This window comes from Pollicipes pollicipes, unplaced genomic scaffold (genome assembly GCF_011947565.3).
Source record: "Pollicipes pollicipes isolate AB1234 unplaced genomic scaffold, Ppol_2.1 Scaffold_6686;HRSCAF=7923_pilon_pilon_pilon, whole genome shotgun sequence".
Classification (NCBI taxonomy): domain Eukaryota; kingdom Metazoa; phylum Arthropoda; class Thecostraca; order Pollicipedomorpha; family Pollicipedidae; genus Pollicipes; species Pollicipes pollicipes.
This window is the reverse complement of record NW_023596921.1, coordinates 37,933,506-37,947,344: the sequence shown is the minus strand read 5'-3', so window position 1 is coordinate 37,947,344 and position 13,839 is coordinate 37,933,506. Positions and strand designations below refer to the sequence as shown.

At 48.9% G+C, this 13,839-nt stretch overlaps 2 protein-coding genes across 2 annotated transcripts in view; one reads left to right on the top strand and one right to left on the bottom strand.

The window, feature by feature from the left end:
- Nucleotides 1-591: 591 nt before the first annotated feature.
- Nucleotides 592-4,310, bottom strand: LOC119108497 (46 kDa FK506-binding nuclear protein). Its single transcript, XM_037232073.1, has 2 exons — nt 4,247-4,310; nt 592-2,297 (listed from the first exon to the last, which is right to left on the bottom strand). Exon 2 carries the CDS (start codon nt 2,218-2,220, stop codon nt 916-918), a length of 1,305 nt encoding a protein of 434 aa, XP_037087968.1. The 5' UTR covers nt 2,221-2,297; nt 4,247-4,310; the 3' UTR covers nt 592-915.
- A 1,558-nt stretch (nt 4,311-5,868) lies between these two features.
- The window catches only part of LOC119108277 (Oxysterol-binding protein-related protein 8), a 34,039-nt gene continuing 26,068 nt past the window's right edge, over nt 5,869-13,839 (top strand). The window contains exons 1-3 of the mRNA XM_037231855.1: nt 5,869-5,972; nt 7,855-7,965; nt 11,666-11,773. Coding sequence (XP_037087750.1) covers nt 11,758-11,773 — 16 coding nt within the window. The 5' untranslated portion in view covers nt 5,869-5,972; nt 7,855-7,965; nt 11,666-11,757. The remainder of the gene's footprint in view (nt 5,973-7,854; nt 7,966-11,665; nt 11,774-13,839) is intronic.

The window sequence follows — 13,839 nt, the reverse complement described above, 5'->3', positions numbered from 1 at the left end:
CGTATGTACAAAGCTGGCGTCAATTTCCACGGGATGTAAAATGAATGGTTCTGCCGCGAGAGGTCCCAAGAACAGCGCGTGCGACAGGGTGGGCTATTTTAATCACGCCTCCAAACCTCCAGCAAGACTATCGCGAAGCATCCACATACGCGCGGCTATCCTCCGATGTATGCAGAGATGACGAGGGGACGTCGGAAATGAGCACGGCAAACGGGGTTGGCGCGCTTCTACCAACGTTCCTACGCTTGCCATCAACACTACGACAGGCTCAGCATCACCAGCCTGTCTTATGAAAGCGACTCTCCCACAGCAACGGGGAGCTTCCAGTGAGCAGGAGCATCAAGACTGTCAGCGAACTTCGGAGAGGGTCGTCGGCACCTTGGCGCGTGGCGGCTACCGTGTAGTGTGTGCACGATCAAGGTCCGCGTGTAGTTGAATTGGGAGCTCTCGGAAACGATCACAGTCTACTTTTAAGATCCCATGAGCTCCAACACTAAGCTTCCCTCTAACGAACGCCTATCAAGGCAGTGCCTCTCTGTCTTCGTAGTTTACATGCGTATTTACCAGCGGTGGCACGAACGGACGAAGCACTTGATCACTCATTGTATTGTTTGAAACTTAAAACCCAAAACGCAATAGGTACTCGACACAACTGCGCGGCCAACGCCGTCGGGTCACTTCAGCGACAACGCCCAATGGTACACTTGCACCCAACATCATACAGCACTTGACATTGCCACTCGCGACCCAACCTTTGCCAACACCGCACAAGGCGCCCTCCCAGTGAAAAACGTGACATCAGATGAGACGCACTCGCATCGCATGATCATGAAACGTTCGTGGCTCACTCCCCACTCTCGCGCCTCATCACGTGGAATAGCTTTGCACAGCTTCAAGAATGAGTGCTCAAAAAGTTCAGTGGACATTCTTCAGCGTGACTTCAAACACGAGGGCACTGTTAGGTGGGATGACTGGGGGGCTGCCTCTGGAGCCGTAGGCCATGTGCGGAGGGCACGTGATCCTCCGCTTTCCGCCCACCTTCATGCCCTCCACTCCCACATCCCAGCCCTTGATCACCTCCTTCGCACCCAGTCGGAACTTGAATCCGGGACCGCCAACGGTCTGATCAAATTGCTTGTTATTCTGCTTGAGTCGGCCCACGTAGTACACCGAAACAGGCCGGCCCCTTTTGGCGACAGCGCCACTTCCAACGATGAGATCCTCAATCATTACACCACCCCCGATCGTCTTCTTTGCGGACTTGGGGGTCACTGGCTCCTTCTTCATCTGCTGATTGGGGGTCACTGGCTCCTTCTTTTTCTGCTGAACAGGCGTTTTTTGTGCCTCGGCCGAATTCTGGTCCGTATTCTTTTTCTTCTTTGGGCTTTCAGATACACTCACAGACCCATTTTCCTTTCGGCTCTTCTCCACGGATGCTGACAGTTTATCCTTCTTAAGTGCTACTGGTTGAGTCCTCTTCAGGGGAATTTCGGGTTCGCCATCGGATTCATCATCGTCATCGTCATCTTCATCGTCCTCGTCCTCGTCGTCCTCCTCGTCATCATCTTCTTCATCGCTAAAACCCTCCTCTTCCTCTTCAGCCTCCACTTCATCATCGTCCTCATCGTCGTCTTCGTCTTCGTCTCCGTCATCTTCGTCTGCATCCTCATCGTCGTCATCGTCACTATCATCGTCTACAGCATCTTGCAACTTTGCCTTCTTAGGAACAATTTCTTTCACTGGCGATCCCTTTCTCTTGGAACCATTCTCAGCGACATCTCCCATTGCCCCTATGCTTTTACCTTTGCTCTTCTTTAAAGACGCTGCTTTCGTGACCGGAACCAGGTCTGGAGCTTCTTCTTCATCAGACATGTCACTCATTGTCATATCTTCCATATCATCATCATCAATCTCATTGTAGAAGCCAGTGAGGTGTACTGGCACCGGTGTCTGCCCATCAACATACAGGGCCAAGGAATCTCCGCCCTGGAAATTGAGATCCAGCGTTTGCTGCGGGTTGCGATTTTTGTTTAGGTGGCAGAGAATAAACTCCTGACCATCGACGTTGATCATGACTTGGGTATTCGGATTGGCATTTGCGCTGACGCTGGCTACGTCCAATGCAGCCATCGACACGTGGAACGACTTCTCCACGATCTGCTCATACCGTTTTCCTGGTTGGAGAATCAGACCCCAAAACGTATTGTTCTTGACGTCCATTTCACAGCGGGATATAACTGTGCTTGAGGACTTCAACTGTACCAAACCTGTACACACCGTTTCTGTAGATGTTGTTCCTGAAAAATAAACTCATATTAGCAACACAAATAACAGGCGGAATCTTGCAATGTCTGCCTCTAGGGCGTCCAAATGTTCCGCGAAATCCCATATACCGGAGGTTGGAAAAATAATACAGTGCAGAGACAAGGCAAAATCGCTGCGTTACCGACGATCCGCAAAATCAACAAGAGCACGGTAAAACCTACACGCCTGATCCCACAATGGCATTGGGATGTCTCTGTCATGGATATCTCATCTCCCAATGGCCCAGCTATGGATGACTCATCCAGCAGAGTTGAAATGTGACATTTTGGCCGGAGGGTGAATGCCCACCACTTCCACAAATGTACTACAGCTGATGCGTCCAGCATTACTACATCCCGTACATTTTTGCTTAAACTCGCTTTGCGCAGTGATCATTTCCTTAAATCCCGTCGACTATGGTAGCTTAGTTGGCTGGATTAGCCTGCCTTCCATTCACTCCACCGCAGTAGGGTGAGGTCGAATCGGTTTCAGCGCTCCCTACTTGACCTTCACTGGGATGGCATGCGGTGGGTGGCAATGGCCGCATGAGAGTTAGATGACATAAGAGGCAGGAAGAACAGTGCCAAAAATTGCGGCGTTAGGCTTTCGCCGCAAAGTCCTGCCGTTCGCTGGTAATTTCACAATCCCCTGGTGGAGTCTTCATTCTAGCATTAAAACCTGTGTTGTACATTTGTACCCAGTTTTGAATTGACATAGCCACCTCAAAAATCCCTCAGCGCAGTTCACAGCTATGCCCTTCCAGTTTCTGAGCTACACACCCACAAAAATGTGTGAACTATTTTGAAGAGTATTTTAAGGTTGCCCAGGCATCCACAATGCCATAATAACATCAGTCAAATCCTGTCATTTCATTTGCCTTGCTGAAATCAAAGCAAAAAAAAAAATTGTTGAGTTGCTCAAATATGATGTTCATCAGCTTGGTTTTCCAACATGACTGTCAATTGTGTCTCAATCAATGTGTGCAAGGACATCACCAAACAATGATGTATTGAGGAGCATAATTACTAGACACAGAAATTGTGTTGTTTAGAGCAGTTTTTCTACTTAAAAGTATACCAATCACTAGAAGTGAACTAATTTCATCACATCAGATGCATACTTCAATATATACAAGCATGGAACATTCTCTTCAAGTGCTGCTTAATGTGGGTGCAAATCTCATAAGCCCATTCAATCAAAAAGCTCAGTCTAAGATAAAACAAGAAATTGCCAGAAAGTTGTGTACCATGGTATGGCAAGGGCAATGCAATACCAGATGTGAATGTTATCAGCATGCAGAGGGTGCCACAACAAAAGCCATTTGCATCTGCCACCTTCAACACTCCATGCATGCATAGGTCTTGCTTTTGCATTGAACATCACTCAGATCGGAGGCTAGATGTCAGAGATGCACTGATGTGGGGATTGGATGCAAATCTAATGTCCCTTTAAATTCAACTATCACAGAACCTGGTATTTTAAATTGGTGAGATCCATGAATTATGTATGATTTTAGTTATGTATGTTATGACCCCAAGTTGTGTATGATTTTTTACATAGTATAGCTAGCTGAGAATACATTCAAACATATTGCAATCAAAATAAAACCCACGCCTGTAAAAACCAATATATTCCAGACATCATGCGCATGTTGCCCAGTAAAAACAGATGAATACCAAAAGCCGACTGCTGATGCACACAACAGTAAGACCATCAAAACGTTTTTCATATCCCAGTATTCAGAGAGACGGCTTTCCATCCCTTGTACCATTTTGCAGTCATAACGTGTAATGGAGGGCTTTCATAATTGGTAATAGGTGCTATTTGTAGTAAATGTATGCAGTATGAGTAAATGCAATGACGGGCTTATTTTGGACACTGTAGGTCATTACGTCAAAAAGGTAACAAATTACTATGCAGACACCACACATTAGACACCTACCCCTCCAACGGCGACACACGTGCCACACCACACCGCGAAATGCTAACCGCCAAGCGCCAATGTGCCGCAGCGCAACGTGCGACGAAGGATCTTGGGAAATAACTGATGGCGCCTGATGACGTCACCATAGTAACAAAGCTGCCGATGACGGCAGCAGCTCAGCTAAGCGGGCCATTTACCGCAATCCCATCCTCCCATGAGCCAAAGCGTTTACATTAAATGCTGGACTATGCAAACGAATTTAACCAAAATTCGCAAAATTATTGGAAAATTGGCATTTGACATTTACCCATGGTCGGAGTCAGAATTTGCAAGGGGGGGGGGGGGGAGGAAGGGCTATCATGATTTGCGGGTAGCAGAGACACATTCTTTGAGTAAGCGAGTCCCAAATACATTTCCATTATCAACGCATTGCGAGCGGACTAATAGACCCACACAAGCTAATTAGTATTGCATCTAACGTCTCATGAGGTATCAATGCTAATTTGCCCTGATGGTGTAGCCAGCAATTTCCAGTGACAGTCGCGCGGCCCGAACCGGAGAGAGTTCGTACCAGGGACCGGGTTCCCGTACGCGACCAGCACTGGTGATTGCAACATCTAATCGCATATGGGCCCGAATCAAAGCCCGTCGGTGTTTTCTACGGAGCCCGCCTGTCTGTCATGGGAAAAAAACGCAGACTGTTTGCGCGCACAGCCCACTTAAGCGTGGCGGGTACCAGGGCCTGGCACGCCGCCGCCGCGGCTCGCACCGGACGGGAGATAGGACACCTGTGTGAAACCGCTCGGTTGCTCGCATCGTCGAATTAGAAGGACCACGCGTGACGCATGCAGGTTTTCTTGCGTCTTGCATCGGCGAGCACCAGTGTGGTATACGATGCGTTCCTGTGCGACCCCAGCTTGGTAGTATGAACGAACGCAGCTGAGTCTCGGTCAGGGGCGGATCTAGCCTAGAGTTGCTTTTTTGGCGGGCGGGGGGGGGGGGGAGCTGCCGTTCGTCGCCAGCTGGCTGGTGTGGGATCTGAGGTCCAGTGCCTGGTGCCTCTCGCGAGTACCTGTAGGGACACCATTCAAAACAAAAAAAAGCACCGAAATGCGTTTGAATTTTAAACAAAAGTTAAAACAAAACAGTTAACACAGTTAAAGTTAAAACAGACGGTAAGTAGACGGAACTTTTATGAAGTTATTGGAATGTTTTGGGGGGCCAAAACATACTCTCATAGGTTTTGGGGGGCCATGACTCCGTGCCCCGCCCCCTCTCCCACAGGATCCGCGTATGGTCTCGGTGCTCACATGCGATGCAATCACAGTTCAGCACCGGCGCCTTTCATTGAACAATACCACAAACTTGAATAACGGACACAAGTATTTCGTCGTGCCTGCTTAAAAGGATTTAACGCTTCATTACGCAGCATGTCTTTACTTTTCGTAAGTAATGTTTGCAATAGACGACAGCGCCAGTGTTCTTGTGTCCTAATTGTCTTTCTGGTCGCGCTCTGTACTTCATCGTCCAGAGGAAGATCAGTAGTGCTGCCATATTTATTTTCCAAAAAGCTGTATATTTGATGGAAATTTGGCGCAGTGTCGTCAATTGTCGGCCGGTGGCACCAAACAGGTGCAGTGATATCGATTTTCAGCTCTCTAGTGCTTGGGAGTCGGCATCCTGAATCCGAAATTCTGCGTTCACAGCGGTGGGCAGCTGTGACCTTCAGGTGTGGTTTCATACAGTATGTGATTTTTTTGCGGACGCTTGTTTCCTAGCGTGCCGAGTTAGGACATGTTTTCCATCTTTTGCATTATAGTTTCTGGTAGGCGGTGAGTGTTCACATTTCAGGTAGAAAGGACGTTAAAACTGGACTAGAATTATTTATTGATGTGTGGTGCATCAAGTGATGAGTACCGTTATTGTGTGGCTGTAACACTGAATTCAGATCTCTCAATGTCACTGCACCATTGTCGGCCAGTGACATTCATAGCCATAGGCTACAATAGTTCTAAGTTTTTGTGGGGGAGGGGGGCAATGGTTCATTGTAATTTGGCTCAAGTTAATGCTGAGGGGGCTGCTGATCTTTTTTTGTGAAATTTGGATGGAGGCAAGCATGCTAAAAATCCATCCACAGCACCAAACCATAACATAATGATGATGCTGAACCTAGAGCATGCATGTTTGGATCCGAAGCTGGGTTAAATGAAGTTGACTTTTTGAAGGACTGTTATGGGTGCTTTTTTGTTAAAGCTTATCTCAGCAACAAAATAATTTTGTGAAACAGTGATTCCATATGATTTGAGGTTGGTGGTGACCTATGCCAAAGTTGAGCTTGTGAAGTATATCCCGTGCATCTGCTGACATTGTTGCTGGAATATCACTGTTATGCAGGGTGTGTCCTCAGCACTCATCATGATGTCACATGCTTTTTCAGTCTCTTGGGGGATAATTGTGCCTCCTGCCTCCCCCAGATGCCAGACTGTAAATCATCATGTTACACTGAACATGTCCAGCATAGCAGAAGCAGTAGCAACAATCCAGTGCATGCATACTCTTAATCTAAATGCTCGAAGGTTTACTGCATGCTTGACACCAATTCGGGCTTATTGACGTAATAACTCAAGGCATGTTGCTGCAAAGGTATGTCAGGCTGAAATACTCCTAAAGCATTTTTCAACACCTCAACAACAATTTGACCAAAATTTTCAAGCGAAGTAATTAAAAAATTTAGCACAAGCTGGCCCAGCCTGAATTTGGCACACAGTTAAATGCACCTATTTTTGCACAGGCATCTAATACAGTATATGGACTTTTGGGCAGACCAGCTCAGATGTGGCAACACTCCCCATACTTGGGCATGCACCTGTCCCCCATGCAAGTTAGCTGCCTTCATTGGCATTGAATGAAGTCTGTTTTTTTTGGAAATAAGTGAAAAACAGAATGGCAAACATAAAAGACAGCAGAGACATGCCACCCTATGTCAGAAAATAAAATGATGCAACCTCACCCATTCAAAGCCCCATGCTCGCATAGCAGTTAGCCAGCAATGGGTCATTGCTGTGGAACATTGAAACAATAGGACAATTTTGAACAATGGAACATTGCTGGATGGCTGGAACCTACCTACCCTGTCATGAGCAAACTGGTGTGAGGACAGGGCAGACATGCAAATCAATTGAGATGAGTGTGTGGAGGGGAGGCAGACAACATATTTCAGCAGTCTTAGAAAATTGAACCTTATGTGAGTGGGGTCAAGCAAATTTGTCTGCCAGCAGGTAATGGTGTTTTTCAAGTTTGACATGAGAATCTTTTACCTTAAGGAACAGCTTTTAGTTCAACAAGATTGTAAACTTATAGCCTTATTGATGTTGAGTGAGTAGTGTATGGTAGAGTGAACAGCAGATTCAGTGTTGCCATGGCTTTCCATGTTATTTTTTCTTATGCATAGCTGCGAGTCTAGGGAGCACAAGTTATAGTATTTTGATCTATAAATCCTAGTTTCTCAGGGTGAAACAATAGCCAGTGTTGTAATGTTCAGTAGTCTGCCCTTGTCATGTCATTTGCAACCATGAGTTGTGTCACCTCCCTCTGGTCCTAGCTCTACACCCAGCCATCTTTTTCAGTTTTGAAAATCAAGTCAGAAGATAGAAGGAGGATTTCTCTTTAGATGGGGGAAATCAGTCCCGATTTCGCTGCAGGGGACGTGTACTTTCAAGATGAAGATTCAAAAATGGGTAAGTAAAAGCCTTTAGTGCATGGTTGTTTGTGACTTTCAGCCCTAGCGAGAGGGTGTTCATGGGCAAAAGGTGGGGATAAATTTGGGGGTTCATTGCGTTGTCCAGGGACCTTATGCTGTTGCTCAGGACCTAGTTGTACACCTGCCGGGTCAATGTGATCGCTAGGGAGCTTACCATGTTGCCCTTGATATCTTTGCATTTTGTCGTAGCAGCCCACGCTGCTGTTGGTACACTATCTGCGTACATGCCTGGGCAATCTTGATCGATTAGGTTTCCCTCCACGGATTCTTGTCATTCGCTGAAAATGCTCTATACGCTTTTCCGGACCTCACATGCCACGGTACACTCAGTTGCTCAGGGGCGCTTCACATTAGTTTCGGGTTCTTTTCACTTGCTCGGAGGGCCTTATGCTGTTGATGGGGCTCTTCAGAGGTAAGGCACCGAGACACTCCATGCTCAGGGGTCCTCTACTTTGATCGGGGGCTCTTTCCTTTTCATATCATTTTTGGATGATTGTTCACTCCTATCGGGGCCCTTTCTGTTAGCCTGCGCGGACACTCTTGATCGCACAGGGGATTAATTATGGTCTTGGGTATTTTCCCCTTGCTGAAAGGGTCGTGTGCTCTGGCCGGGGCCTCATGTCATCCTTGAGAACCCTATGCTTGTTGACGTGAGCCTCTCTGTTGGCCTGACGCGGCACCCATCCTTGGTGCCCTAGCCTGAGAACAGCAGTCAGATATGCCCTGATGAATTTGTATATGCAACTGTCAAAAGTAATTTTACGTGCCGCCATGCCGCCGTGCTGTATTTGTCATTTCCCTTGGCTGCTGAATGCGTGACAATTATTCTATTTTTGCGTCACGTTCTTAATAGATTTAGAATGCTAGGATATTTTGCACTCCTATATAACAAAAAAACAACTACACTAGCCATGAGCCATCAGCTGATCGCCTGGACCAGCCGGTCAGCCGTTAATAAGCTAGAAATCAAGCTCGTGCTTAATTTTAATGGTGTTTAGCCGTCAATTTCAGTTTATTTTGGCCGTTTGTCCCGAAATCCTTAGCCGCTCAATGGAAGGATTTACCATGATTTGGATAAAATGAATAAGGTCCACGCGTGTGCATTCGAAGCACGCCTAGCCTTCGAGGGCTGCGCGCAGTAAGATGGATTCCCGCATTGGCTAATATATATATATATATATATATATATATATATATATATATATATATATATATACACTATTTATGCTACAAGTTAGGGGCCCGAATGCGAGGATTTTTTGGAGGTGGTCCCAAACTCCAAGGGGGCTCCACCTTACCCTTGTGGGACCAGCAGTAGTATTCCGTCACTTTAGCTCGTGATTTTGCCGTAAGAGTCATCCGCCATCCCTTAACTTGTACATTTATTTTTCGGACGTAGCTGACCTGGAAAGACGCCTGGATGGATGTCAGACACTTTGCATGCAGTTGCACAACCCTGACACGAATAGGCGGCGTCGGGATTAACCACTTGCTCCCTTTGTGCCAATCAACATACGACCCTGGCGTAATTTAAGGCTTCTTGCACTGACAGTTCGCATTGTTGCTGCAGCAGAAAGACGCGTTCATTCCGGCTGTGAAGCAGACTCTGTCCAGGGCGGCATGCGCACCATGCGTCAGTCTCACGCCTGCCTCCTAGCATTCTCGTGAATGAATGGAAACTGTTGAATGAAACCGTTGGCAAGCAGCGCACGGCGTAACGTCCCGCCTGCGGTGGCCTGGCCGGCTGAAAAATCCGGACCAACAGGATCAACATAGCTGAATGATCATGCCACTTTTGAAGGCTTTCAAAAGAGAACTTTGATCTTTGGAGTCTATTGAAGCACCGTGAGAATTAACACCCGAGTTAAATTACCTGTGGGAATTATTTTACTTGAAATTCTTGCTTCTTTGCTAACGTAAGTTACAGCGGGAGCAATATTATGTGGTTTGTTTTGTGTGACCAGTTCTTGAGCCTGACTGAGACATTGGTGTAGTATGTGTGGCGGTCCAGTGGCTGGTTTGTCAGGTACTAGTTATAAATTATTTTTAGATGACATTTTAGGTGCCTAAAAGGAATTTAAACACGAGCGGCGCCCGTATCGTCGCGGAGTATTTTGATGATGACGATCGGTGTGCCGTAGCGCACCGGCTGCTGGCGCGATTTTGCGCAAAATTATCGCTAAGTCCAGGGCACCGTAGCTATCAGTGTAAACCCTGAAGTTGTCGGCATTGACTTAAACGAACCTTTTCTGTAACCTCTGAGTGTGTTGAATGTGGGCAGTCTAGAATCTCGAAGCATCATTGCATTCTGTCGGAGACCGGTCCGCTCGCGTGCCCAAACACGTTGTCAGTTTGACTTGTGATTGGTTGCAGCTGTCACGGGATAGGCCGGACGCCCTCTCGCTACGATAGGGGGGGGGGGGGAGGGAGAAGGGTAGAAGAGGGGGCCTTATCCCCCCTCTGTTAGGTCTGTCCGGAATAATTTTTGAACGGTGTTGAGCACACTGCTGTAATTTTGGTCGACTGAGTTTACATCAGTTTGACGCCCGATGTGAAAATTTGAAGTTTCTGGCCATGACGGTTCATGTTTGTGACCTCTTTGGCGCGGTCATATCAGTGACATTTTCATCAAGAGCGAAAAACAACCCGCATTTCTCGCAGGAAGTGCACGCCAAAGTGGTTTCCTAGACCACCGTCTTTTCGTCACTGTACTGCTCTGAAGTGCATTACTACATAAATGTCGCTCTGGTGGCTAAGTCGAATTTTTGCAGGCGACGAGGTCAGGTCATCCAAGGTCAAGCTAGGTCGAGATTTGATTTTGGTCACCAGATTTGGCTACTGAAAGCTCCCACGAATTAAGCGTTAATGACGCATCTGTAAGTCCTCTACAGTATACCTAACTTTTGCAGATTTGAACATCATTGCATTCTGCACCCCAGACAGTTGCACTGTCAGGGTTGCAGGATGCACGCACCGACTGCGCTGCCTCGAAAGCTTGTGCTTAAATAACAAGAACGGTGTGATCAATATTTACGTACCTACTCCCGATTGTCCGCTTCTTTGAAGCAGTACAAAACCAAAACCAAAATCCAATGATAGGTTTTTGCAACAAAAACCTGTCATTGGAGTATCCGAACGCTATGCTCACAAAATGCAGGTCATGAAAGGGTCATGCGCTCAAACCTCCAGTTGTCAGTGCATGCTGAGATCGGGCCAGCCGTCCTCAGGACCGCAAACCCACCACAGCGGTGCGCCGCTCGGGCTGGCGCACTGCTGTGGTGGGTTTACGTGGCGGGTAGCAAGCGCTGTCACAGCGGGCTGGGACTGTGCTTGGCTCGCAGCCATGTCATTAAATGTGGAAGCCCGACCACACGTGAGCGGGGTAGATGTTGAGACTGCACGTTATATGTTGTCGGCTTAGGTAGGCTGAGCCGATGTTTACCGCTTGGCGGCCTGTTGAACTGATGACGACGACCTGGTGACCGGCTGGCGGCGGCCCGTCGAGCTGCTGGTGATCACCTGATGACCTGGCGGGCTGGTGTGTGTCGGCTGCCGCGCTGGTGCTGATGACCTGGCGCTCTGTCCGGTCCGGCGAGCTGGAGCGCCTGATGAGCCGCCACCGATCGCCCCCGGGCGTGACGGCCTGACCAGCTGACGCTAGTGCCCTGTCGCCCCAGTGTCGGGCGTAATGCTCCGGGCGCCGCGGAGGCTGCCCCGCCCCCCGTCACCGGCGCCCGGTGGGCTGGCCAACGGCGCCGTTTAACTAGTGATGGCGAGCTCTAAAGGTAACGAGCGGCTGGCGCAGCGCGTGCCGCCCTGCCGCCGGCCGTGCTGCCCGTTGCCACCCGCTGCCCAGACGCGCCCCTCGGGCGGGTGCTGCGAGGCATGACGTAGCAGGGCAAGGCGGGCCGGCAGCTCTGTGCGCAAGGTCGCTGCTGCGCTCAGATTTTGTTCTGCTGTGGTGTCGATAGTCAGGTTTTGTTGCGTTGCAGCATTGGTAGTCGGGTTTTGTTGCGTTGCAGCATTGGTAGTCAGGTTTTGATGCGTTGCAGCGTTGGTATTCAGGATTTGATGCGTTGCAGCGTTGGTAGTCAGTTTTTTATGCGTTGCAGCGATAGTAGTCCCTGACGTCCACCGGCGTATGCTATTTTTTTTCGCTGCTTCCGTGATGTAAAAAAGCCAAGAAGCAGACATCACAAACTCGTTAGGCTTCCATCCTCTTGGCGGGCATGTGAGGCTCGCGCCGGTGCATGGTACGCTGTAGCTTGCTTGATCGCTGCGATTTTGTACTCCGTCTCCATTTATCAACCCCTGTTTGTGATCTCCAGCGTACTGTGAACCAAATACCGCGAGCTTCCCTGCTCGCGCTGGACGCAGCCACTCCTGTTCCATCGACCTGCGGCCATGGTGCCCATGGTCCATGGATTCATGGACCTCAGTTCAGGGTGTTTGCATGTCGCCTCTCGGGAAGTGTAGAGCGGACTCGCGTGGCTTCCTCCACCCGTTGCGAGTGGTGGCTCCAACATGGTACCACCAAACTGTGTAACCTGATGGCCCCAGCATGGTTCCACCTGAGGCTGTGTTCGCATTGGTTCCAGCATGGTTCCACGGCCCGTCCAGCATGGTTCCACCTGGGCGTGTGCCCGCGTTGTTGTCGGCTTGGTTGGGCACACCCGTGTGCCCACGGCTGGTGGCCTCAGTGGCAGTGCTGCTGCGTCCCGCCCTTTTGGCTGACCCGCTCAGGGGTGGGTTCGGTCGGACGCGGGGGCAGGTCTCCCGTCGGTCCCGCTGCCGGGCTGGGGCGGGGCCGCACCATCACGCGGGTGTCCCGGCCTCCCGCCCCGGCACACCAGGGGATGTGGACATGCGCCACGAGGTCTGCTGGAGCCAAACCGCTGAGACGCTGCGCCCGTGTGGAGTACGACTGGTGCATTGCATTCGTATTGGTCGTCGTTATACACTCGCGTGTATTGCCGTTTTGACATTCGTTGTGTTGACGTCTTCGGTTGCGGCAGTAGGAGGCGCTGCGTTTGTCCGTATACCCTTCCATAAGTATATAACGGTGTCGTCAAAAAATTACCATGTGTACGTATTTGAGGCGATCTATACGGACCGGTCAGATATTGTGTTTATATAGTCTACAATCATAAGGTATATGGTGTGTGGACATGCGATTTAGGAAAATATAGTTTTATGCACAGTATGTAACAGCAATAGTTTCATTCTGGCATCCACCTCCAAAGTTGGAATGAGTGGCTTTGTTCCTGATCACGACACATGCAGCTTATGTTTGTATTCCGTGTACAGAAATCTTGCGTTTACGCTGCTCCTAGCGACGGGCAGTAAATGATTCACCGCATGACCGAAGGGGTGGGATGCGTGGAAAACAGTCAGATAAGACAGGAGACTTGATGCGCTGGCCTGTGGTCGCGCGATAGGCGACACTAATGCTTGCACCTGGCCTGTTCAGTGGTCCCAAACCTGAGCAGTGGATCTCGTGGTGTTAAGTATGTTTCTTCTTTTCTCAACGTTTAGCGGTTTTTCGCCGTGCACTGAACAGTTGTTATGACTTGTGATTAACCCGTAAACCTATGGATGTAAGGCCGTCTTGATCTCATCAAACCTGTTTACTGGATGTCACTTAGGAATGGAACTCAATGGATGTGAAAAAGCAGGCTTTACGTGAGAGCTCGTGACCAGCGACTTTGGCATCTGCCCAGCACGCTGGGCTGTCGTGTCTGTGAGGTAGCAGTGACTTCAATGTGGTGTTCAAAGCACACTGAACAGCTTAGGAAGGACGCAATTGCTGTGCGTCGATTGACTATCAAGTATTGGCCTTTTCAGTTGTTTT

Excerpts from the sequence above, each read along its gene's own strand:
- LOC119108497 (XM_037232073.1), bottom strand. The coding sequence starts at position 2,220 with ATGGACGTCAAGAACAATACGTTTTGGGGTCTGATTCTCCAACCAGGA.